At 40.7% G+C, this 27,249-nt stretch overlaps 1 protein-coding gene across 1 annotated transcript; it reads left to right on the forward strand.

The window, feature by feature from the left end:
• The first annotated feature begins 10,410 nt into the window (after positions 1 to 10,410).
• On the forward strand, positions 10,411 to 26,692 carry zc3h12ab (zinc finger CCCH-type containing 12Ab). Its single transcript, XM_033636418.2, has 6 exons — positions 10,411 to 10,550; positions 12,264 to 12,808; positions 18,543 to 18,682; positions 22,583 to 22,817; positions 22,906 to 23,006; positions 23,481 to 26,692. Exons 2-6 carry the CDS (start codon positions 12,294 to 12,296, stop codon positions 24,395 to 24,397), a joined length of 1,908 nt encoding a protein of 635 aa, XP_033492309.1. The 5' UTR covers positions 10,411 to 10,550; positions 12,264 to 12,293; the 3' UTR covers positions 24,398 to 26,692.
• The last annotated feature ends 557 nt before the right edge of the window (positions 26,693 to 27,249 follow it).

Raw genomic sequence — 27,249 nt, forward strand, 5'->3', positions numbered from 1 at the left:
AGTTCAACATTTTGGGACATAGGCTTATTCACTTTTTTGCTGAGAGTTGGAAGAGAAGGTCGCAAACACCCTCATATTTGTACATTAAATGAGAAATTACAGCAAGAAGCTGCTGAGTGTCTGGAGTCTGGAGTCTTTGCTGGTTGGCTAGCAGCGTCACAGTGATGACAAGACTCCAGGAAGTTACTGAGCCCAGTCCGTGAATGTATTAAGAGAACTGTAGACACAGCATGGGAAGGCAGAGTCCTGTTTATTCCTAAGAAAGTTGCTCAGTGGCGGATGAGACCAAAAAAAGTTCAATTTCCAGGTGTAAAATTATCCACAAAGTTCAATTAACATGCACATTCTCACTGTTTTTTTTTGTGGTAAAATTATCCACACCCACCAGCCATGGGCCCATAGTGCTGGCACACTAACCTGTCCTTTAACCCTGCCTCCCTCTGTCTCAGACTCACTCACATACTCACATAATTGACTTGAATAGGCTTGAAACGTTACCTTGTCATGTGGTAAATCCTAATTTTTTATTTTTTTATTAAAACTCACTTGGGAGCTTCATCCAGTGTGCAGCTTTTTCTTTTTTCCATATCCTTAGAAATCTGACATTGTGATAAGTGAGTTTAGGTCACAGGTGAATTCTACATGGAGTGCATGTTGAGGATAGCTAGCTGAAGCCACATTTTACTAACCAAACTTTTAGGATATGATCCGTACAACACTTTTACGATGTCCACGTCTTTGTCTCTTTCATTCTCTCTCTCTCTCCCATTTATAATAGAAGATTAGAGAGTAGAAACATGCAAATGAAAACTTATCTCATGCTCACTGCTACAGCAGCTCACTCTCAAGGGAGGCTATTGCCTTTTTGTCACAGTCATGTCCATGGGTAAAAGCTATTGTTTAGAAACGTTTGACAAATTTGACAACTGAGACAAAAATGTAAACATCTGGCAAAGGGAGCTGAACAAATCCTAACTGAGCTCACCGGACCATAGATTAGCCGACAAACCAATGATGGGGATCCATCTTTACATCTGGCTTCTCTCAATGTAAGTCAAACCTAATATTGGCAATTGTATTGTGTTGTAATAATATGTCATCATATCTCCCCAGTCTACATAATAATGTGCTTTATCAAATTACTTGTTTAACACTTTGCAAACATATTTAGCGAATATGTCGTCGACATTAAGATTATTTTCCTGTTTTTATTTGTCTGTTTTTAAAGAACTTTTTTCTGCTGTGGAAATTTCCAAAGAAATATTAAAATGAGCAAATATCAAATATAATGTCCTCCCCTCACCAGGATAACCTCCTGTCCAGGTTCAGGGATAGGTTTCAATGACAAACCCGCCCTAGATCCTGAATTTTACAACCTAAACTGGATGAAGTCTGTACCTGACAAGACTCCACTATCTGCTGTCTCCATTCCCGGAACACACGAAAGCTTATGTTTATATGGAGGACCACTTGTTAAATGTCAAGTTTGGACCTTAGAAGACCAACTTAATGTGGGAGTGCGATCTTTTGATTTTCATGCTGGAATTTGGCTGCCTCAGCAAAAACATGTGTATGTCCAGGATAGGCACTGGATGTTTTGGCAACACATTCAATTTGATGAAGTCCTTAAGATCATTTTAGATTTCTTAAGTGTCCATAGTAGTGAAACTGTGCTGTTGAAAGTGACACTACAAGGCTTATACATGAGGACAGTGGAGGAACTGATGAAGAAATTGATTGAAAAATTCAAAGATAAAATATGGACTCAGTTGTCCGTACCAAACATGCAACAGGTAAGGGGCAAGATTGTTTTTCTCCAGAGTAATACCTTCAGTGCTGGAATAGAAAACCATAAATCATTTTTCTTTGAACATAAACAGCTAAAGAACGTTGAAGACAAAATAGAGCAAATGAAATCACACCTCTGTAACCATCACGTTGTGCTGACTGAAAGTGAAGCATCAAGGCTTGAAAGTCCTAAAAACTTGGCTAAAAAAGTTAACAGGCAGCTTAATGACTTTCTTGTGCAACATAAGAAAAGCTCCATGAACCAAGGCTGCTTAGGTGTCTTCAGCATTAGCTTCCCAAGTGCTGAACTTATTGAAAACATCATTCAAACCAAAACATGCAATTGTGGTAAAGGTCCAGAATCACCAACATCTGGGCAGGATTCAGAGACCACACCTGAACCTGTGCCTGCAACGGAATCACCAACATCTGGGCAGGATTCTGAACCAACACCTGAACCAGAACCTGTAACAGAATCACCAACATCTGGGCAGGATTCAGAACCAACACCTGAACCAGAGCCTGTAACAGAATCACCAACATCTGGGCAGGATTCTGAACCTACATCTGAACCAGTGCCAGCAACAGAATCACCAACATCTGGGCAGGATTCAGAACCAACACTTGAACCAGAACCTGTAACAGAATCACCAACATCTGGGCAGGATTCTGAACCAACATCTGAACCAGCACCAGCAACAGAGCCACCAACATCTGGACAAGATTTAGAACCTACATCTGAACCAGTACCAGCAACAGAATCATCAACATCTGGACAAGATTTAGAACCTACATCTGAACCAGTACCAGCAACAGAATCACAAACATCTGGACAAGATTCAGAAGCAACATCTGAACCAGAGCCTGCAACAGAATCACCAACATCTGGGCAGGATTCTGAACCAACATCTGAACCAGCACCAGCAACAGAGCCACCAACATCTGGACAAGATTCAGAAACTACACCTGAACCAGAGCCTGCAACAGAATCACCATCATCTGGACAGGATTCTGAACCTACATCTGAACCAGTGCCTGCAACGGAATCACCATCATCTGGACAGGATTCAGAACCTACATCTGAACCAGTGCCAGCAACAGAATTACCAACATCTGGGCAGGATTCTGAACCAACACCTGAACCAGAACCTGTAACAGAATCACCAACATCTGGGCAGGATTCAGAACCAACACCTGAACCAGAGCCTGTAACAGAATCACCAACATCTGGGCAGGATTCTGAACCTACATCTGAACCAGTGCCAGCAACAGAATCACCAACATCTGGCCAAGATTCAGAAGCAACATCTGAACCAGAGCCTGTAACAGAATCACCAACATCTGGACAGGATTCAGAGACTACACCTGAACCAGAGCCTGTAACAGAATCACCAACATCTGAACAAGATTCAGAAGCAACATCTGAACCAGAGCCTCCAACAGAATCACCAACATCTGGGCAAGATTCTGAACCTACATCTGAACCAGCACCAGCAACAGAGCCACCAACATCTGGACAAGATTCAGAAACTACACCTGAACCAATGCCTGCAACAGAATCACCATCATCTGGGCAGGATTCTGAACCAACACCTGAACCAGAACCTGTAACAGAATCACCAACATCTGGGCAGGATTTAGAACCTTCATCTGAACCAGAGCCTATAACAGAATCACCAACATCTGGGCAGGATTCTGAACCAACATCTGAACCAGAGCCTGCAACAGAATCACCAATATCTGGGCAGGATTCTGAACCAACACTTGAACCTGTGCCTGTAACAGAATCACCAACATCTGGGCAAGATTCAGAGACCACACCTGAATCTGTGCCTGCAACAGATTCACCAACATCTGGGCAGGATTCTGAACCTACATCTAAACCAGAGCCTGCAACAGAATCACCAACATCTGGGCAAGATTCAGAAGCAACATCTGAACCAGCACCAGCAACAGAATCACCAACATCTGGGCAGGATTCTGAACCAGCACCTGAACCAGAACCTGTAACAGAATCACCAACATCTGGGCAAGATTTAGAACCTACATCTGAACCAGCACCAGCAACAGAATCACCAACATCTGGACAAGATTCAGAAGCAACATCTGAACCAGAGCCTGCAACAGAATCACCAACATCTGGGCAGGATTCTGAACCAACATCTGAACCAGCACCAGCAACAGAGCCACCAACATCTGGGCAGGATTTAGAACCTACATCTGAACCAGTGCCTGCAACAGAATCACCAACATCTGGACAAGATTCAGAAGCAACATCTGAACCAGAGCCTGTAACAGAATCACCAACATCTGGACAGGATTCTGAACCTACACCTGAACCAGAGCCTGTAACAGAATCACCAACATCTGGACAAGATTCAGAAGCAACATCTGAACCAGAGCCTCCAACAGAATCACCAACATCTGGGCAGGATTCTGAACCTACATCTGAACCAGCACCAGCAACAGAGCCACCAACATCTGGACAAGATTCAGAAACTACACCTGAACCAATGCCTGCAACAGAATCACCATCATCTGGGCAGGATTCTGAACCTACATCTGAACCAGAGCCTGTAACAGAATCACCAACATCTGGGCAGGATTCTGAACCAACACCTGAACCAGAGCCTGTAACAGAATCACCAACATCTGGGCAGGATTTAGAACCTTCATCTGAACCAGTGCCAGCAACAGAATCACCAACATCTGGACAAGATTCAGAAGCAACATCTGAACCAGAGCCTGTAACAGAATCACTAACATCTGGGCAGGATTCTGAACCTACATCTGAACCAGTGCCTGAAACAGAATCACCAACATCTGGACAGGATTCTGAACCAACATCTGAACCAGAGCTTGCAACAGAATCACCAGCATCTGGGCAGAATTCTGAACCAACACTTGAACCTGTGCCTGTAACAGAATCACCAACATCTGGGCAAGATTCAGAGACCACACCTGAACCAGAGCCTGTAGCAGAATCACCAACATCTGGGCAGGATTCTGAACCTACATCTGAACCAGAGCCTGTAGCAGAATCACCAACATCTGGGCAGGATTCTGAAGCAACATCTGAACCAGAACCAGCAACAGAATCACCAACATCTGTGCAGGATTCTGACCTTACACCTGAACCTGTGCCTGCAACAGAATCACCAACATCTGGGCAGGATTCAGAGACCACACCTGAACCAGAGCCTGCAACAGATTCACCAACATCTGGGCAGGATTCAGAACCTACATCTGAACCAGCACCAGCAACAGAATCACCAACATCTGGGCAGGATTCAGAACCTACACCTGAACCAGTGCCAGCAACAGAATCACCAACATCTGGGCAAGATTCAGAAGCAACATCTGAACCAGAGCCTGCAACAGAATCACCAACATCTGGACAGGATTCAGAACCTACATCTGAACCAGCACCAGCAACAGAGCCACCAACATCTGGGCAAGATTCAGAAACTACACCTGAACCAGAACCTGTAACAGAATCACCAACATCTGGGCAGGATTCTGAAGCAACATCTGAACCAGAACCTGTAACAGAATCACAAACATCTGGACAAGATTCAGAACCTACATCTGAACCAGTGCCAGCAACAGAATCACCAACATCTGGGCAAGATTCAGAAGCAACATCTGAACTAGAGCCTGCAACAGAATCACCAACATCTGGACAGGATTCTGGACCAACACCTGAACCAGCACCAGCAACAGAATCACCATCATCTGGACAAGATTCAGAACCAACACCTGAACCAGAACCTGTAACAGAATCACCAACATCTGGGCAGGATTCAGAACCTACATCTGAACCAGCGCCAGCAATAGAATCACCAACATCTGGGCAAGATTCAGAAGCAACATCTGAATCAGAGCCTGCAACAGAATCACCAACATCTGGACAGGATTCTGAACCTACATCTGAACCAGCACCAGCAACAGAGCCACCAACATCTGGGCAAGATTCAGAAACTACACCTGAACCAGAACCTGTAACAGAATCACCAACATCTGGGCAGGATTCTGAAGCAACATCTGAACCAGAGCCTGTAACAGAATCACCAACATCTGGACAGGATTCAGAGACCACACCTGAACCAGAGCCTGCAACAGAGCCACCAACATCTGGGCAGGATTCTGAAGCAACATCTGAACCAGCACCAGCAACAGAATCACCATCATCTGGGCAGGATTCTGAACCTACATCTGAACCAGAGCCTGTAACAGAATCACCAACATCTGGACAGGATTCTGAACCTACATCTGAACCAATGCCTGTAACAGAATCACCAACATCTGGGCAGAATTCTGAACCTTCATCTGAACCAGAGCCTGCAACGGAATCACCAACATCTGGACAGGATTCAGAACCAACACCTGAACCAGTGCCAGCAACAGAATCACCAACATCTGGGCAGGATTCAGAGACCACACCTGAACCTGAGCCTGCAACAGATTCACCAACATCTGGGCAAGATTCAGAACCTACATCTGAACCAGCACCAGCAACAGAATCACCAACATCTGGGCTGGATTCAGAACCAACACCTGAACCAGTGCCAGCAACAGAATCACCAACATCTGGCCAAGATTCAGAAGCAACATCTGAACCAGAGCCTGCAACAGAATCACCAACATCTGGACAGGATTCAGAACCTACATCTGAACCAGCACCAGCAACAGAATCACCAACATCTGGGCAAGATTCAGAAGCAACATCTGAACCAGAGCCTGCAACAGATTCACCAACATCTGGGCAGGATTCAGAACCTACATCTGAACCAGAACCTGTAACAGAATCACCAACATCTGGGCAGGATTCAGAACCTACATCTGAACCAGAGCCTGCAACAGAATCACCAACATCTGGACAAGATTCAGAAGCAACATCTGAACCAGCGCCAGCAACAGAATCACCAACATTTGGACAGGATTCTGAACCTACATCTGAACCAGCACCAGCAACAGAGCCACCAACATCTGGGCAAGATTCAGAAACTACACCTGAACCTGTGCCTGAAACAGAATTACCAACATCTGGGCAGGATTCTGAACCTACATCTGTACCAGAGCCTGTAGCAGAATCACCAACATCTGGGCAGGATTCTGAAGCAACATCTGAACTAGCACCAGCAACAGAATCAGCAACATCTGGACAAGATTCAGAAGCAACATCTGAACCAGAGCCTGTAACAGAATCACCAACATCTGGACAGGATTCAGAGACCACACCTGAACCAGAGCCTGCAACAGAATCACCAACATCTGGGCAGGATTCTGAACCTTCATCTGAACCAGAGCCTGCAACGGAATCACCAACATCTGGGCAAGATTCAGAAGCAACATCTGAACCAGCACCAGCAACAGAATCACCAACATCTGGACAAGATTCAGAACCAACATCTGAACCAGAACCTGTAACAGAATCACCAACATCTGGGCAGGATTCTGAACCTACATCTGAACCAGAGCCTGTAACAGAGTCACCAACATCTGGACAGGATTCTGAACCTACATCTGAACCAGTGCCAGCAACAGAGCCACCAACATCTGGGCAAGATTCAGAAACTACACCTGAATCAGTGCCTGCAACAGAATCACCATCATCTGGGCATGATGCTGAACCTACACCTGAACCAGAGCCCGTAACAGAATCACCAACATCTGGACAGGATTTAGAACCAACATCTGAACCAATGCCTGCAACAGAATCACCAACACCTGGACAAGTTTCAGAGCCACCACCTTATTTACACACTTCGCCTGCAGTAGGGCCTAATGCTGAATCACCAACATCTGAGATTGACCTTAAAGTATCACCTGAGTCAGACAGCACAATTAAAGATGAACACTCACATAAACCTGAGTCAGCAGAGCACCAACCCCAGCTGATAAATACACCAGCCACTCTGCCCGCAACACTACATGAGTCACATCCAGCAGTGTTGCCTAAAATTCCTCTTAAAATAGAGCACAAGCTGGCACCACAGTGGAGAAAACGTAAATGCTACAGAGGGTCAATCAAGTAAGACATGCATTGCTAAGGCTAATTAAATTATCCTCTAAAATTCTGGAATGGAAAAGTGTGGAATTATTTTGTTCTGAAAATTAAATGAAGTGTAAGTCTTATGTTGTGTCATGTAATTAACTAACATTATCTAATATTCACATGAATTGTTAGAAAAAATATATCAGGAATAGGTCTTTGCAAAACCTACCTTTAAATAGTGGTGTTTAAAGGTAGTTGTAAATAAATCCTGACTGCAACAAGAAAAAATCATTTAAAAAGACACACATTTACACTTGTAATATTTTATAAAAGAGGAAAATTTAACAAAAGTTTTAGGGCAGTGTACAATTCATAGATACTACTTCATATTTTGCTTGTCACTCACACGTGGCCATTGATGATTTTAGCATTCCTGTAAAGTGATGTAATTGCAGCCAAGTGCATAACCATGATGATGTCAATCTTTTCATTGCCACACTAAAAACATTCCTCAGTGACATCACATTTGTCTCAGCGTGTCTCATTGGATTTGTATGATGTGCTTTCTTTTGAATGAGTTTAATTGTGCTTGGTATTTTTCTGATCACTAAATTGACTACATAACCAAATAAATCACGACATATGTAAACTTGAATACATTGTGTACAGCTGTGGGAAGCAAGGTTGGGCTGTAAGAAAAAATATGAGTTAAAAGACAGAAAAGGTAAAAATGTATAATTGTTTAATTTGAACTTCAATTAGATTATTCAGTGTACAGTAATATAAAAAACAGCAACTTTATTTTCAGAATTATGACTTAAATCTCAGATATGTCTTTCCTCAGAATCTTAACTTTCTTATGTTTTTTTCTCTGAAAATACTGACATCAGTTGTGGGACTCAAACTATTTTTGTACTCGTACTCGTCGTACTTGTTGTATTTTCTTTTTTCTCAATTATTTTTCATGTAGTCCTCCATACTATGTAAATGTATGTTGAGTGATTTAACATACCTAAAGCAAATGCATGCCATGTCTGTAATAGAAATAATAGAAATAGAAATAAAAAACAGAACAATGTAATATTCTGTAGCCTAATAATATAACAACTTGAGAGGAGCCATTCTGCACAATGAGTACTTTAATTTTTGATGCTTTAAGTGCATTGTGCAGAACAGTGACATTCTGAATTCAATCTGAAAGGACTTTTACTTGTAATGGAGTATTTTACAGTATTTCTATTTTTAATTTTAAGTAAATCTTCGGTGCGTCTTCCATCACTGCTAATTATTGATGCAGTCATATATACATCACTTTACTGTTGATTAACAGTTTCGACTGAATACAGAGCATTTTTATGTTCCTAAATGTGGATTTTAGATTCACAGTATAATATAGCATCATATCATATATGATATTATAGAGAACAATTAACTTTAAGTGTCCAATAAATGTATATTTTCCTCTGATATGTAAAGTAGAAGTATAAAGTAAATTTATTAATGTATAAGTGCAGTACTTGGGGAACTGTTACTTCCAATACAAAGAGTTATTATCCAATACTATAACAGACGTTATTCTGAACTGAGACATTTTGTATATAATGAGTGCTTTTGGTTCTTTAAATATATTCTAAAGCTAATACTTTGTATTTCCATTTTATGCCACTTTATACTTTATACTAGGGTTCTGCGCAGTATATTAGCTGTTCCTAGGACTGCGCTCTTCTGGACAGAGACCACAGATGTTATACCTGGAATCTCTGCTTACCACTGGTACCACTGTTGCCTTCACTCCCCACATCTTTTCTAGATACTTCAGCAGCCCTTGGTATTTTTCCAGCTTCTCATGTTCCTTCTTCCTGATGTTGCTCTCGCTCGGGATTGCTACATCTATCACCACGATAGATATCAAAACGATATCTGCTTGGCTAGCCATCATCGGTTTGTCAGTCTGGATCTGGAGGTCCCACTGGATCTTAGCTCGGTCATTCTCCACCACCTCAGGAGGTGTCTTGGACTTCCAGCCCATACTCAGTGCAGATGTTCCCGTACGCCACGCCAGCCATTTCTGAAACTCCAGGGTTAGCATCTGGGGGGTACCAGACGCTCCAAACAAGTCAATAGCAACAGCAAAAAAAGAAAGCTGTCTGGCATTGGCAGAGAAGACTTGGCAATTTTTTCATGGGCACAACCCACATACTCAGCTCTGCTGCTCATCCCACAAATGCATGTTCCTTACAAATGTGGCACCATTCAAAAGGGAAATAAACAGGCTTTTCAACGGTATAAAATGTATTGCCAAGAAGCATTATTACAACAAAGAAATAATCTACCAAACACAATTTCCTTACTTTTTGTGTTACACAGTACTTTTGGTACTTAAAGTTTTAACTTGAATACTTAGTTACTTGCAGCAGAGTATTTCAACACTGTGGTTAGAAGTAGAAGATACTTTTCTAACACCGCTTTTACACGTATTTATGTACTTATTTTTCCTCATGTACACGTGTGTAATTGACAGCAGTGAGCTGGGTAACACAGAGGGAGTCAGATATTACATTATTACCGCTGTCTCGCGGCACATGTGACTCGCCCAGTCCTCCACGTTGGTCGCCTCACTGCTGATGTCAAGAGAAGGAAAAACCCAACTTCCTTGTTACCAGCTGACAGTTGAGAGAACAAGCGTCTCTTCGCCACATTTCCTCAGCAGTGACAGACCCTTCAGCAGAAAGACACGTCCAACAGCCCGTCTGGGGTTTTTAAGGTAAGTTTTTATCTCTTGAGTTAAGTTTGAAGTTGAGGCGGAAACAGACGCAGCGACTTGTTAAACTAAGTTGTGCGATAGTTGGACTGTCGCCCTGTGTTGACAACAGACCACGACTACATGTTTCTCTGTTGTGTTCATTTAGAGAGTGAGAGGATGACACAAGGGTCTGCTTATTTCTCCTCTCACTGCTCCTTTCAGCCTGTATCTCTGTAACCTTTTGTCAGATGGCATAATGATGGTGAGGTAAAGTAATAGTAGTCAGGATACATGTAGTAGATGTATGATAACCTGCAGCTAGACTGATAATCTATAAATCATTTCAGACATTTCTAACGCAAAAACTTGTTTCAGACCCTTAAATGTGACAATTTGTTACTTTTCCGTTTGAAATTATTTTTTGAATTTGACTGTTGATTGGCCAAAAGAAGACATTTAAAGTAAACTATGTTTTTAAATATATTAATATTATTTTCTGTCATTTTATAGACCTAATAATGAGCACAAATAATTCTATAAATGAAAAAGGCTCTGCAACTTAATAAAAAATAAAAAATAATCCTTTATTGCAGCTGCAATTTATTTACACTCTATAACATAGGCTATACATTCATGTAGCATCCTGCCTATTCATGCAACTACTGATTTATATCACTTTTTATCCTTTATTTTAACATATACTCCTTTATATCCTTATCTACATATGCATTTTGTTTCTGCTTGTGTGTTTTTATTATTATTGCTATTATTGTTATTATTTTATACATATATTTTAAGTGCAGTGTTGGAGGGTGTGTGAGACCCACGTTTATCAATGGCAATCAATGTACTTTTTCGTGTGACAAATAAATAACTGAGCGTAGAAATGAGTGGGCTAATAATCTGATTTAGGACAAAATAAAAGGCATAAAGGTCTAAGGGAAAAAAGTTAGACACAAAATAGTGAAGTAGCAAAGAAATTTTGAGAAAAAAGTAATCAAATTAATTAGTGTTTTTTTCTGTTGATTTTATTTTATTTTTTAAATTAAGTGACTCACAGCTTTGTTTATAATATGTCCAAAAAATGTAAAAAAAAAAAAAAAAAAGAAAGAAAAAATGCTTGTTATAATTTGCCGTAGCCCACAGGGCGTCTTTGTTTTGTCCAACAGAAAGTCTCCAAAACCCAAACATTCTGTTTACTGTCCTGTAAGACAAAGAAAAGCAGCAATTCCTCCCATTTGAGAAGCTAGTTTGAAAAATGATCATATTGATAATTAAAAAAGTTGCAGATTAATTTTCTGTCAACAGACTCGTTGATTAATCCACCAGTTGTTTCCGCTCTAAATAAAACATTTTCAGCACACTGAATGCAGAGCTATAAGAAAATATTTTGTGTTTTAGGATTACAGACTGATCACGAGTGGAGGAAGTGTTACGGTCTTTTACTGAGCCAAAGTAAACGTAACAATACTACAATGCAGAGGTACTCTATTACAAGTAAAAGTCCTGCATTCAAAATCATAGTTAAATAGTTAAACCACAATTATTCTTCATAATTTATTAGTTGATTTATATTTTGTTTCAATAATGTGAATTTGCAAAGTAACTACAGTTATCATATAAATATATTGGAGTAAGAAGCACAACATTGTCTCCCAAACTGTACTGGAGGAAAAGTATAAAGTAGCACGAAATAGAAATACTAAGTCCTTTATGATGTGCTTTTCCAAACAGGTTAAAGATGAGTGACTTGAAGCTGAAGATATGAATGCTGGTGTTGCTCTCTACACACCTGTTCACCCGTGGAGTAAAGACCCCAGCACCACCCCTCTACGCCTCCCAGACTCTGACACTCCTGCATGGATCTTCCCTTCACTTCTCCCTGCGGCTCCAGACTCCTCCCACCCTTCCTGTGAGAGAATGTACCCTAGTGAATCTGACCCCCAGCACCTGGATGCCCAGCTGGACTTCTGCCACAAGCTCGGGTACTCCACGGCTCAGGTTCAGGCCGTTCAGCAGAAGTTCGGCCCCAACATGGACACAGATAAACTACTGGGGGAGCTGGTTATGATCCGGGCCAGTCGGGAGGGCGGTCGGGGGGCTGAGCAGGGGCCGGTCACCACAATGTCGGTGCTTGTGCCCAGAGGGGACCTCCAGGCTCTGGGGCCAACCATGCAGCTGCCTGTGACTGCACCATCTTTTCAGAGCAGAGAGGAGAGCAGTGAGGATGAAGACGCTCTGAGACCCATTGTTATAGATGGGAGTAACGTGGCCATGAGGTAGGAAACTACAGCTTAAGTGATCGATTAGAAAATTAATTTGCAGCTATTTTGTTAATCTATTAAAAAAAACAGCCCAAAATTAAGGCTGGGGCAGGCAGGTTTATTGAAAACTGATTTATTTAATCTCATTTTATTGTAGAGTTGCACACAGCACCTTCACTCATTCTCTCCTTGCCTTGCTCTCTCTGTTTATCAGACCACAAATAAGAACAAGCTAGCTAGTGCACCCACTGGTCCCTCCGCCTCGCTCCCCGCAGCTGAGGACCTCTTTACTACGTTACCAGAAGGACAGTGGGCTTGATTTCGGCCAACGCAAACCTCATTGCTGGGGTAATCTGTGTAACAACAGCAATAAAGAGTTTGCTGATGCGGTGGGAAGTCCTGGCTGTTCAGTTTCCTGCAGCTGTGGTTTGTCGTGGCTGGATTCAGATTTCCGTGGTTGCTTACTGGAAGATGCACTGTGATTCAAGGCTTTAGCTAGCTAGCCTCACATACATTTGAACCTGAATTAGCAGCAGCCACAAGCCTTTAGCTCCAGTTAGCAGAAGGCTAAACTATTAGCAACATTTTCTCTCCATCTCTGAAACTCTTTACTGTTTACATCTGCATTTGTAGAACAGACAGTAGGAACGCCCTCTTTCTAAAATGACCTGGGATTGGTCAAAGAGTTCTGTCAGACCACTTAAATTACAAAATGCTCAAAGTTTATTATGGGATTTCTCCCAGTGACACTTAAATTAAACGGCCTACCCAAACTTTAAGTGGTGATAGCTTCTCAAATGTGACAGTTTGCTGCTTTTATCTGTTTTACATAGATTAGAGCAGGAACGATTAGTCAATAAATCAGCTTGTTGATTAACAGAAAATTAATTGGCTGATAATTTGAATTCTGAATAACAATTTTAGTCATTTTTTCCAGCAAAAATGCTTTTATTTGCTGCTTTTCTTTGTCACATGTGACAGTAAATTGAATATCTTTGAGTTTTGGACTTCTGGCCAGACAAAACAAGACATTTGAAGACATGAAGAAACATTTTCATTTCAAAGACAAAACAATTAATCAGTTAATTTAGAAAATAATCAACAAATTAGTCAGTAATGAAAATGATTAGGTACTACCCTAATGTGATTGAACACTGAATATCTTTGGGTTTTGGACTGTTGGTCAACATTTGATACTGTCACCTCAGACTTTAGGACATTTTTATATAGCCTATATAAATAAACATAAACTATAATCTGTGTTATTTTTCAGAATATTCTTGGTTATTATAGACTGAGCAACCAGTCGATAAAGAAAATAATCTGCAGTTCAGTCGATAGTGAAAATAATCGTTAGTCGCAATAAAAACCTGTTTTCAACTTTTCAACCCCAGCTTACTGCGGGAGGACAGGTAGAGACATAACAATGGATGAGTAAAGCCTTTTGACACTTTGTTTAGTTAAGAAAAGCTTAAAGGTTTTTCTTCTATTTATGTATTTAAGTTGTAGTTATTATAAAGATCTGTCCCACTGCAGCTACATGAACCAACTATTTATTTTACCTTTAGTGTGGTTTTTTTTGGGGGGTGGGGGGGGGTCACACTGAGAGGGAAGTCTCTTTAAAGATTACCAGTGAAAGTCTTCAGACACGTAGTTTCACCTCAAGTTACCAATGATTCACTCTTTGTTGTGTTGGAGATCAGCTCCCTTGTAATTGAAGTAACATGCGGCTGAAAGCAGAAGTGCGTAAAAGGCAAAAAGGCGAATCTGAGTTTTTATCTGAGTTATAAATAGTACATGAAGACACACTTTAGTGGGAGGTTTATTGACAAAGATCATATAAACTAAGGAGGTGATGCAGCTTTCTGTGAACTTTCTGAATCAGAATTTTTTCCAAGAAGGTGAACTTTACTTGGTGTTTGCCGCATATAATCACATCTTAAGAAGAAATAAATAAGGCAAACTACTGCAAATGTGAAGAAACATGTAGAATTGAAAAACTACATTAAAATTATGAGAAAATACAATAAAAATATGTACATATAATAAAAAGGACAGCTGTACAGTTTTGTGCAAGATGTGAAAAAAAAAATCAGGGGCCAATATTTTATTCAACAGTGCATTTAGCAGTATGCAAGCCAGCATGCTTTTCTGGCTGTTCTCTGTACAGCGGAAGATTCGTCATTATCTGAGCTGCAAAGAGACGACAGCTTATAGACAGCTGACAGAAACCACAATGATGGATGACAGCGCATTCAAGTGACAGATGACAGTCGACAAGTCAAATAGTAAAAATAGGAAAATTAAGTGAAAAAAATAATAATAAAGATTACAACAACAAACAGACACAACTATGAAAATAACATTGACAGTGTATTCAGAGCATGTTAGAGTCTACATTGTAAGCAGTAACTTAAAAGTTAAAACTACATACATTGCAAAACAGACAAAACTCTGATAAAAAAACGGTATAACTAGGCAGTGCTGATCAAATATAAACCAAGATTATGTTACTGCATTGCCTATTGCCCACCCAAAGTGTTTTCAGAAACATATTTTAGTGCACTGTTTGGCTGTAATGTGGAGAGTTTGTTAACAGGAAGTGGGCACAATACTGTTTCCTGCATAGTGAAAACAGAGTCTGAAAAAGCTGAGATCAAACAGTTAAACTAGGCAGCACTGATAAAATAAAAACCAAGATTCTGTTACTGTTCTCACCTTAAATGTTTTTAGAAACATATTTTAACTTAAAGTTTAACTGTAATACGAGATAATTTGTTACCAGCCGGCCGCCATTGTGTCAGATGGGCAAGTGTGCATTATGTTACCTACCAGCAGGAGCATTTATTGGTCCGGTGTGGTGCTGTGCATTCTGGTAGTTGTAGGTTTTCTACCTCTTGGGCAAAAGGGAACACAACAGTCCTTTTTTTCTGTTTTCTCTGGTCATGAATCACCAGTTTCAAAAGTATTGGAGTCTTTCTACCACACAGACAGCCTAGTTTTACGAAAAGACCATTTTTCCAGAGGTAAAATATTTCTTTAAGTGATAACATTAAGATCTACTGCATTCTAAATTTTATACTTTTTCTTTATACTTCTATACTTAATTTCACACAACCGGCTGTTACAGATATATGACCAAGAGGGTCAAAGTTGAAGGCAAGATGCTATGATGAATTATGTCCCAATTGTATGCAAACATCATGCAACAGTACATACTTTGTGAGGGCAGCTGCAGTACGTACTGAGAGTAAAAAGAAAAAGTGTGCAGTTCAGAACGAATGGATTGTTTATCACATTCGCTATCGGTGTTTAGCATGTTAGCGTGCTAACATTTGCAAACTAGCAATAAGCTAGATGAAACATCAGGGGATCACCACAGTTATTACAATCTCAGGAACATGAATGTACGTGGCAATCCATACATTTCACTCAAAACCACAGATGTCAGCCTCACGTTGCCGCTAGCACACCTAGTAACACTAAATGTAAAAAGCCTTTCAGAGATCGCAGATGACTAATTTCTGTGACAAACTGGTGCCAGCTTATCAGGAGCTACAGTTCGTGCTCGCTGCTGGCTCTTTCTGTATTTGCATTGTGCATCGCCAGAGGGATCATTCCAGATAAATGACTGTTATTTCACAGACGGCAATAAGCAAACACAATATCAGCTTCACCCAACATTTATCCTTAATGTGGTTGGCAGAAAGGGGCAGCATGTGCGCCATGGCCTCTCCCACTTTATTAAATACATTGAGAATTGCAATTTTCCCTCACACACACACACACACACACACAGAGTTTACGCAGTGTACACACCCGTCTGTCCTTTTTGCCTTTCCCAGCCGGGCACGCCCGTTCAGGCACGTTGTCAACAGGCTGCTCTAATATGCAAATCAGAGCGTATATGAGTGCCTCCTTGTTTCCTCAAGGACCAGCACAGCTTCTAGAGAGAGACCTTGTTTCAGCGGGAACAGGCCAGACAGCATTTTACACCCCGACTCTCCTACTGTATAATAAGCTTTCCTTGTTCTCTCGTTTGTCTTAGCTTTCACTTTGACATGTCTAAAAACTCCAACAAGGGCTCTGAGCACTGACAACTGTTACACATCATCACATCTGAATATTTTTAACTATTCCTCAGGTTAGAGACTTTCTTATCACTGTTTGCAGCTGGGACACAATTTGACTTCTTCAGGCCTCGAAAACACAATCTGAGATGGCAACGTCACTCTTTGGTTTAACAGCTCGACATATGCAAACCTGTGGTTTGACATTTTGGGAAATCCACTCATTCACTTTATTTTGAAAATCTCCACCAGTGTTGTTTCAGTCTCACTGTGACTCCAAGAAGTAACTGCTCTCAACCAAGGAACTGACATATAACTCTTGTAAACCACAGCTTGTGGTTTTTACACAAATTTTTGAACAAACTAAAAAGATCATGTAGTGAGATACAGAGGTACTCTCTGGCAGATTGTTATTATGAACCAGGTTAACTGTTTCAATAAGCCAGGCTCGCGTACGGACAGGTATCGATCTTCTCATCAAACTCTCATCAATAAAGCAAATGTGTGTGTGTTTCCTAAACTGTCAAAGCTCATCCTGTTAAAGGGTCACAAGCAACAAAGTTGGAGTCCAGTAATGGATAAAATGCAACCCAGAAGCCAGAAGAAAATGGTGGCATTGTATGTTTCTGCAAACCACAAATTTTTGTGCTGAAACCTAACCACATGTTAAACACATTGTCGCCGATAAGATGGAACTGGAAATTGTTGTGCAGCAGTTGCAGACATAAAATGTCAAATATCCATAAGGTAACGATAAAGGCAAAAATATACACAGGTTTATGGTAAGGATCATAAAAATACAAACAAACTCAAACAGATTCAGGTTATTTCAACAGAGAATAAACATCCTAATTGGGATGCAAATGTTGCTTTGCATCGATTTCCTGTATTTGACATGATTGCTCAGATTATAGTATTAAAGGAAATTCCCTGATTCATATCTCTGTATTACTAGTACATACTGACCGGGCTAACACTACTAATAGTTCATCTTTAATTTCTTTTTAAAGCAAAAATCCCCCCTAAATCACTGTTTCTAGCTCGTTAAATGTGAATATTGGCTTTATTTTCTACAATACTAAATTCTGTAATTAAGGACTGTTGGTTGGCAAATTAAGCAATTTGAAGATGTCACGTTGGGCTTTGAGAGCTTGTGATGGACATATTATTTAAGTGTTAAACAGTTATAGGCCAGACTGTTCAGTATGTCCCAGTACATAGGTGTGTGAAATGCAGTATGCCAAAAGTACCAAGTTTTCTACTGCACCTGGTTGCATGCTTTTCTGGCTGTTCTCTGTGCAGTGGAAGATTCATCACATTGACTGAGCTGTAGAAAGATGACGACTCATAGACAGCTGACAGAAACCACAATGATGGATGACAGCGCATTCAAGTGACAGGAGTTACTGTATTACTATTGGAGCAGTCGAATAGTACTGAGAATTTCAGATGAATCAGTGAAAGTAGTTGTTCTGCACCGCCTTAGTGTGTTGAATGATGAAATCACCAAGCTCAACCTGTTGAAGAATAATAAACTTGTTTTTTTAACAAGTTTATTATTATCAAAGACACCTCAGTCTTTGTTCTGAGCTGCCTCAGGGATTCCTTTTTAAATGTTAACACGTGATTGTTTTCTGGTTTCTTATTCCTTTTTGTCTGGTTTCTGTTTATTCATTCAGCCATGGGAACAAGGAAGTTTTCTCTTGTCTGGGAATCCAGTTGGCTGTAAACTTCTTCGCAGAGAGAGGCCATACTGAAATAACCGTGTTTGTTCCTTCATGGAGGAAGGAGCAGCCCCGGCCAGATGTTCCTATCACAGGTAAGGGAATTTACTAATTTTCTAATTTGATGTATCCTACTTCCCTCTTGGCCTGCCACCATGGCTCATATTACACTGTTCTTATTGTTAATTGAATACCAAGGCATGGTCTGGATGTTTTAAAGTCTTATGTTCTTTTTTTGTGTTTACAGAAGCAGGTTGTGCCTTTTTTTTGGTCTTTTTTCAAACAAAAATGACTTCTTAAATATGAGGATTGGCTGCTTTTCACTCTTCTTTGTCACTGTAGCTCAAATATCTCTGTGTTTTCCGCTGCTGGACAGATAAAACAAGATATTCAAATACAGTACAGGCCAAAAGTTTGGACACACCTTCTCATTCAATGCGTTTTCTTTATTTTCATGACTATTTACATTGTAGATTCTCACTGAAGGCATCAAAACTATGAATGAACACATGTGGAGTTATGTACTTAACAAAAAAAGGTGAAATAACTGAAAACATGTTTTATATTCTAGTTTCTTCAAAATAGCCACCCTTTGCTCTGATTACTGCTTTGCACACTCTTGGCATTCTCTCCATGAGCTTCAAGAGGTAGTCACCTGAAATGGTTTTCCAACAGTCTTGAAGGAGTTCCCAGAGGTGTTTAGCACTTGTTGGCCCCTTTGCCTTCACTCTGCGGTCCAGCTCACCCCAAACCATCTCGATTGGGTTCAGGTCCGGTGACTGTGGAGGCCAGGTCATCTGCCGCAGCACTCCATCACTCTCCTTCTTGGTCAAATAGCCCTTACACAGCCTGGAGGTGTGTTTGGGGTCATTGTCCTGTTGAAAAATAAATGATCGTCCAACTAAACGCAAACCGGATGGCATGTCGCTGCAGGATGCTGTGGTAGCCATGCTGGTTCAGTGTGCCTTCAATTTTGAATAAATCCCCAACAGTGTCACCAGCAAAACACCCCCACACCATCACACCTCCTCCTCCATGCTTCACAGTGGGAACCAGGCATGTGGAATCCATCCGTTCACCTTTTCTGCGTCTCACAAAGACAAAAAGTTGGAACCAAAGATCTCAAATTTGGACTCATCAGACCAAAGCACAGATTTCCACTGGTCTAATGTCCATTCCTTGTGTTTCTTGGCCCAAACAAATCTCTTCTGCTTGTTGCCTCTCCTTAGCAGTGGTTTCCTAGCAGCTATTTGACCATGAAGGCCTGATTGGCGCAGTCTCCTCTTAACAGTTGTTCTAGAGATGGGTCTGCTGCTAGAACTCTGTGTGGCATTCATCTGGTCTCTGATCTGAGCTGCTGTTAACTTGTGATTTCTGAGGCTGGTGACTCGGATGAACTTATCCTCAGAAGCAGAGGTGACTCTTGGTCTTCCTTTCCTGGGTCGGTCCTCATGTGTGCCAGTTTCGTTGTAGCGCTTGATGGTTTTTGCGACTCCACTTGGGGACACATTTAAAGTTTTTGCAATTTTCCGGACTGACTGACCTTCATTTCTTAAAGTAATGATGGCCACTGGTTTTTCTTTAGTTAGCTGATTGGTTCTTGCCATAATATGAATTTTAACAGTTGTCCAATAGGGCTGTCAGCTGTGTATTAACCTGACTTCTGCACAACACAACTGATGGTCCCAACCCCATTGATAAAGCAAGAAATTCCACTAATTAACCCTGATAAGGCACACCTGTGAAGTGGAAACCATTTCAGGTGACTACCTCTTGAAGCTCATGGAGAGAATGCCAAGAGTGTGCAAAGCAGTAATCAGAGCAAAGGGTGGCTATTTTGAAGAAACTAGAATATAAAACATGTTTTTTAGTTATTTCACCTTTTTTGTTAAGTACATAACTCCACATGTGTTCATTCATAGTTTCGATGCCTTCAGTGAGAATCTACAATGTAAATAGTCATGAAAATAAAGAAAACGCATTGAATGAGAAGGTGTGTCCAAACTTTTGGCCTGTACTGTATGTGAACTTGTGTTCTGGGAGGTTTTAATGACCATTTTGTACAGTTTTTTCATGTTATATAGAAATAAAACAAACGTGGGCACAGGAATCCTTACTCTACTGTACTGATATTTTATAAACTAAAAGATTATTGGAGAAACTAATTGGCAAATTGATAATAAATAATGAAAATAATTGTTAGTTGCAGCCTCTTTGAAAAAAAAAAAAAACCCTTCAAAGTCAGAGGCAAAATGAAAACCAGCTTCATTGGAAGAGCAGGGCTTGATTTTTGCTGTGGTGCAACAGAGTGAGCTGTATCTCTCAAATTGGAAATACCCTGTGTAGGTTTTTCTTTCCAAATGACAAGTAAACGAGTTTAATCTGTAATCTGCAGCATGTAGCTAACCTACATCAGGAAGCAGGCACTGTTTGCTCTATGAACAGATTGCTCACGCTGATAAACTGTTTGTTGATGTACTTTTAGGGCCCTTCATCAATATTTAACCAGGTCAAATCTGTCTGATGGGAAAGACCCAAATTAAAATGCAACAGTGGCTTCCCAAAAATTACTATTTAGATTGTGTATGATGTGAAAGTGTTTACTGAAAGCGCAAAATTAATCTTTTTATTATGGCAATGTAAAAACAAAATGGCAATTTAAAAGGGGTAGCATGAAGTGATGAACCAACAGATGATTATCACCTGAATCTGCGGTTCCTTTCTGCTTCATGGAGCCTTATGGTCAGTTTCAGCTCACTGGCTCTGTTTACACGCACACTACATTTCACTATTATTCATGACAGTATTCTGAATTTGATGCGGGTAATGTAGACAGCACACAACTTGATGAAAGACTTGGAAATCAACAGGTTTTTGGATATGCGCAAATATTGCAACACTGACCTTTTCAAGACAGCGGTTGAAAGAATAAAAGAGTCCACCAAAAAATCCTGTTTTGATGCAAAGAAGCAAAATGACAAGCGACTCCAGCCATTTTCTTTATATATTTTGACCTGATGAATAAGGGCAAAAAGCAGAATATTTTGCGCATGTAAAGGTAGTGATTGTTTAGCTGTCTGGTTCGTGAATAGATTTTTTGTTTCACTCCCACCACTCTCAAAACATTTTAGGCAAAAGACTTCTAAAAACTCATAGTGTACTACCTGCTCAGCACCAAACAGCAGACAAACACAGTTAGAGACTAGCTGGCAAACATGTGGAGCATTTGGCAGCTAAGCAGACAGATGTTTCCCTCAGGAGCTGGTGGAGACCAAAAACAGAGCTAAAAGAGAGTGAATATTGGACTAACATTCATAAGGTGGACACAAACTCAACTCCGAATGAGTAATAATGATGCTCTGTAACTGCTGGATATGGAAATCAGCAACAAATTTGTCATACCAACCGTAATGTTTCTGCTGCTACCAAGTGCCTCTGTGAGGCCGCTCAGTGAACGACTGTCAGAATCCTTCGTAGCTGCAGATCGGCCATAACAGTGACTAACAAGAGACTGACTGTGATTGACCGGCATCATCTTGATAGAATATTGGAAAATTATCATATTAATAATTATCATAATAATTATCATAAATTACCATGTAATACTAGCTTGCAAATTACTTTATCACCTGACGTTACAAAGCAACCAACCACAGATCCATGTAGAATAGCAGCTGAGATTACAGTTAGCTTGCTGGACGCTCAGCCAGCTGTAATTTAGCTACCTTGTATGAATCTCCAAACCAGCCCCGGGAGTCTGGGTGAATTAGCTAACGTTATCCTCTCAACGCAGTATTTTGCTGTGTTTGTTAGCTAGCAATTTGTCTGTGTTAGAAAGCAACCCTATTACTAAATGTAACGGAAACACAACATTAGTGGACTCTCTGTTGCAGAGTGTACAGGTTTTGTGTCAGTAAAAAACAATAAATACATGTAACATGTTACATACAGTACCTTTAACAGTTGCCTGATGTGACTATATGTTTGGTTTACAGATCAGCACATTCTGCGAGACCTGGAGAGGAGGAAGATTCTGGTGTTTACGCCATCGAGACGTGTCGCAGGCAAACGGGTGGTCTGCAACGACGATTGCTTCATCGTCAAGCTTGGCTACGAGTCTGACGGCATCGTCGTTTCCAACGACATGTACCGGGACCTTCAGGGAGAGAAGCCTGAGTGGAAGCGCTTCATCGAAGAGAGGCTGCTCATGTACTCCTTTGTTAATAACAAGTGAGTTCTGCCTTCTAAATTTAGGGGCTTCCCTCGCTGTTTTTATCCTGTAATGTTTATTTTTTACTAATGTTTTACCCTAACTCAGGTTTATGCCTCCTGATGATCCTCTGGGCCGTCATGGACCGACCCTGGAGAACTTCTTGCGGAGGTTTCCAAAGACTCCAAAAAAACAGCCGTGCCCTTATGGTGAGATGGCTTCCATATCACTACTACAGTATATATTTGATATAAATATATAGATATATAGTTACTGGCTGGCCTGGCACTTTTTTTGTTACTGGTAAATTACATTTGCTGTGCTCCTTTGGCCGTGCTGCTGTAAATGGCAGTGTGGGTCAGTCCACCACTTTATCCAAACTGACATATCTAAACACATTTTGGATGAATTGCCATGAAATTTGGTAAAGGCATTCATGGCCCCCACAGCATTAATCCTCATAATTTTGGTGATCTCCTGGCTTTTCCTCAAACGTGACCATGACGTTGACGCTTGTAGTTATGAGTGAATGTCTCAAAAGCTACTGGATCCACTGAGTTCTTTCAGAATGTAAGAGTAAAAAGCTGAACATTTACATGGTAGCAGGCCTACGTTAGCAATCGTTAGCGACTGTAGACACTCACTGTTGTTTGAAAATAATCCGTGTTTCATTCTTCCTTTAGGAAAGAAATGTACCTATGGAATCAAATGTAAGTTCCACCATCCTGAGCGAGCCAAACAGTCCAACCGCTCAGTTGCCGATGAGCTTAGGGAGAGCGCCAAGCCACCGTCCACTGCAGTGAAACAATCCAGTCCTGTGCCTGGACAGAGCCTCTCACTGGTGGAGGATATGGCAAAGAAACTGACTCTGGGACATGAAAGTGGCTCCTTAAAGAAAGACCATAAATACAATCAGGTGAAGGCGAGTCACCGCTCCAGCAAGAAGGCCACATCTAGAAAGGAGAAGAGCAGCCAGCACTCGGCCTCTGACCACAGCTCAGTGCGGCAGAGTAGCTCACATGAGCAGCTGGACTCTGGTCTAGGCTCCATAGACAGTCAGCCGATGGATGCTCCTTGGAGTGTGTGTGATCACAAGCATAGTGCATCATACAAGAGCTCTCAGCACACCCACAGTGTGAGAAAACAGTATTGCCCTCCGTGCAGCTGCTGCTCACATGACCTTACTTCTCAGGGCCCCACACCAGCGTTCCACCACCACAACCAGCATTTCAGCATTCCCTACCCGCCTCCTTACGCTAGCTATGGTACATACCCTGTCAGCATGCCTGCATACAGTCAGCCGACAGATTTCCAGCACAGCAGAGTCCCCAGCCGCCCACAGCAGCAGTACTGGTCTGATCCGTTTGGGGCTTATCCCCCAGCAGGCTGCAGCCTGCCAGGGGAGCGCTCGCACTGGGAGCCTCCTCAGGGGGCGAGTCCTGGCAGGGAGGAGAGAGAGATTGTCAGAAAGAAGCTCCTCGCTATCTTCAGTGCTCACTTCGTTGACACGGCCATGGACATGTTTCCTCAGCAGATGGATCCACAGATGTTGGTTGCTGAGATCCTCAAGTTGCAGAGTCAGAACAGGACGCTGAAATGAGATGAAGTAGCGCTGGTGTAAACCCTCGTCTTTCAGTGGAAAGACTGAAAAGATAAACATGAGTTTGTGTATTTATGTATTGTGGTATCCACCTGTATTCAAATGCCTTTTTTAAATTATGTTACATTGTAAGTTGCCTCTGTGAACTGGGTAATTAGAGGCTGTATGCGGTTGATACAAATTGTATCTTTATTAAAAAATACAAGAAAAAGTGGATTTTAATGCCACTAAATGGGGTTTAAAAGGTTAACATCCTGTTACTCTTAAGGTGTGCTCAGAATCCACTGTATTAGGTACACTTGATGCATTGAACACCTGGTCTGCCATAAAATGTACTTGTAGCATTGTGCCTCTGTCTTCTTGTGTCATATTGGCACCATGCATGTTTATACTTTCAAAGCCAACTGTGCAGAGGGTTGGGCAATGATTCACTTTAATCAACCCTTCAGTTAAAATGTCACGGTGAAATTACAATGTTGAGTTGTTATGATGCACAGTTATTCAGGGCGGTACTTACTGTCAGTAATAATTAATCTCACAGAAGATGAGATTTAAAGTTTGTTTATTTAATGTGTTTTTGTATTTGTTTTTTGCGGTACTTTTGTCCACCTTGCCCGACTAGAGCATTTGCTTGCTGTGAAATTATTACTGAGTTACAGATGTTTTTCTGCGACATAAAGTAGGATGTTTTTCTTGGATTAGACTAAGGATTAAAACAGGCTGTTCTTATGTATTGTTTTCAATCAATCACTTGGAATTATACAGGGTACAAGGTGTCAGCTGCAGCCACCTCTGAACAACATAGAGCAGTGATCCACAGCAGGCACGGGACAACACCTCTCATTCCCACAGTCACACCAGTCCTTAATGACCATAAAGGACATGCCCCCTCAGCATATAAAGAGTCACCTGGTTGAATGGCGCTGTCCAGGTTTTAGCCAAGTTTCAGTGAATCACAGAATATTACAGTTCCTGATATCCTGTTGGAAACTGATGGGGCACGAAAGTCGCTCAGTTTATCTTCCAACGTCTGTACAATGGCTAGCAAGATGCTAGTTCAGCCGGTGCAATGTCCGTCTTTCTTCAATGTTCACTGATGTGTACATTTGAAAACCCTACTTAGCTAGCTAGCAGAAGTCGGCAGGAGGACAGTTTAAAGCCCAGTGAGTTTATTTCCCTATCCTGATGAGTGATTCGTGGCCACACATTACTGCTGTCCAAAGCCAAACACGAAAAGCATCACCAACATTTGTAAAATAGACATAAGAACATAAATTTTGTACAAATTTAGGGGCGCTGACAGAGCAGTAACAGATTCGCGTCTACGTCATCAATGCGGATGGATGTTTGTAGGTGTACCTACAATTTTTTTATAAGCCATGTAATCAAGAAGGCTGAGATCATATAAACAATGTGCTGACAGGAGTAAAGAAGGAAGTAGTTCTCATAAGGAGGCAGGTTGCGGAGTTGAAGGGTCACAAGACTCAAGACCTTCCCCCAGGAGACTGATGTTTGGAACTGTTTGAAACCAACTGAACTTTAAGTTATTTTAAGGCACATGGTCACCATGTTTCTTTTCTAAACCTAACCCTACCCAACTTTACGTACGTAATGTCATTTGCAGGGTGCTAATTCCTCAGATGTCATACAAATCATTGTATTAGGGCATGTTAATTTAAAACATGACTGTCAGTTTAAAGGTCTAGTGTGAATGATTTAGTGGCATTTGTCTGTCTTTGCTGTTTTATTACTACAAGAGATGCAACTGTAACAAATATCTCACTTTCACTATCCTCATTCATTCATTTTATTTTATGAAGCCACAAATAATACTCAGCTACAAAATAAACCTAAGAGCTTGAAGTTAGAGTTGAACGTCAGAGAGTCGTTCCTATGAAGATGACACACTGTCTCACTCAGTTGCACTTGTGTACACCTGCAGGTTTTCAGAACAATTTGTAACTTGACTTGTTGCAAATCTTTAGTCTAAACTGGGTTTATGGTAACAAAAACACAACAATTCTTATTATCAGGTGATTATAAATGAATGAAAACATTGTGAATGTTGCACATAATTTCTGTCAATAGATGCCCTCAAATCCTACACACTGGACCTTTAAGAAAAATGTGCCAATGTTAAATTCTAGTTACATTATATTATTTACATGAGGGCAAACTGACCAATGGTTGACTGAACATAACAGACATGGACTGTTTTTTTTTTTTTGTTTAATATTTTGGGCTTCACTTTTGAATGTCACTGTTATAAAGTAAAATTAAACATTTATAATGAAATGTCTTGGTGATTTATAACTTATTGTCTGATTCAACTTCACCTCTTGGCACTATGATACAGATGCTGTGTGCGTGGGTGTGAGCTGTACACCAATCACAACTTAAATTTATGCACAAAATCTACTAGGATGTGTGTTTTCACACCAAAAGATTGTTTTGTGTCTTTTACTGCAACTAACAATTAATTCCTGATTAACTGATTTATTGTTAGGTTTTTAAAATGTCAGATAATTGTGACAAATGGCCGTCACAATGTCCTAAAGCTCTGGAGGACACTTCATATTATTTGTTTGACCTACAGTCCAAAAGTTCAAAGATATTTCATTTACAAAGCTATAAAGCAGAGAAAAGCAACAAATATTTGACTTATTATTGCAACTTTATTTGTGTCATTAAAGTAAAGCAATGACCAAATGTGCTCAAAATAGTAAATGTGTTCTTGAGTACTTAAAGGAATAATCTAATTCATTAATGACACAAATATTTTGGTCATTTAATTCTGTCCTTTTTTTTTTTTAATTCCATAGATTCCATAGATTCTTCTTCCTCGTCAAAAC

The sequence above is a fragment of the Epinephelus lanceolatus genome, chromosome 16, assembly GCF_041903045.1.
Source record: "Epinephelus lanceolatus isolate andai-2023 chromosome 16, ASM4190304v1, whole genome shotgun sequence".
NCBI classification, from domain to species: Eukaryota; Metazoa; Chordata; class Actinopteri; order Perciformes; family Serranidae; genus Epinephelus; species Epinephelus lanceolatus.

Excerpts from the sequence above, each read along its gene's own strand:
- zc3h12ab (XM_033636418.2), top strand. The coding sequence starts at position 12,294 with ATGAATGCTGGTGTTGCTCTCTACACACCTGTTCACCCGTGGAGTAAA. Across the intron at positions 18,683-22,582 it reads GCCAGATGTTCCTATCACAG|ATCAGCACATTCTGCGAGAC; the intron begins GTAAGGGAATTT and ends TTTGGTTTACAG. Across the intron at positions 22,818-22,905 it reads TACTCCTTTGTTAATAACAA|GTTTATGCCTCCTGATGATC; the intron begins GTGAGTTCTGCC and ends ACCCTAACTCAG.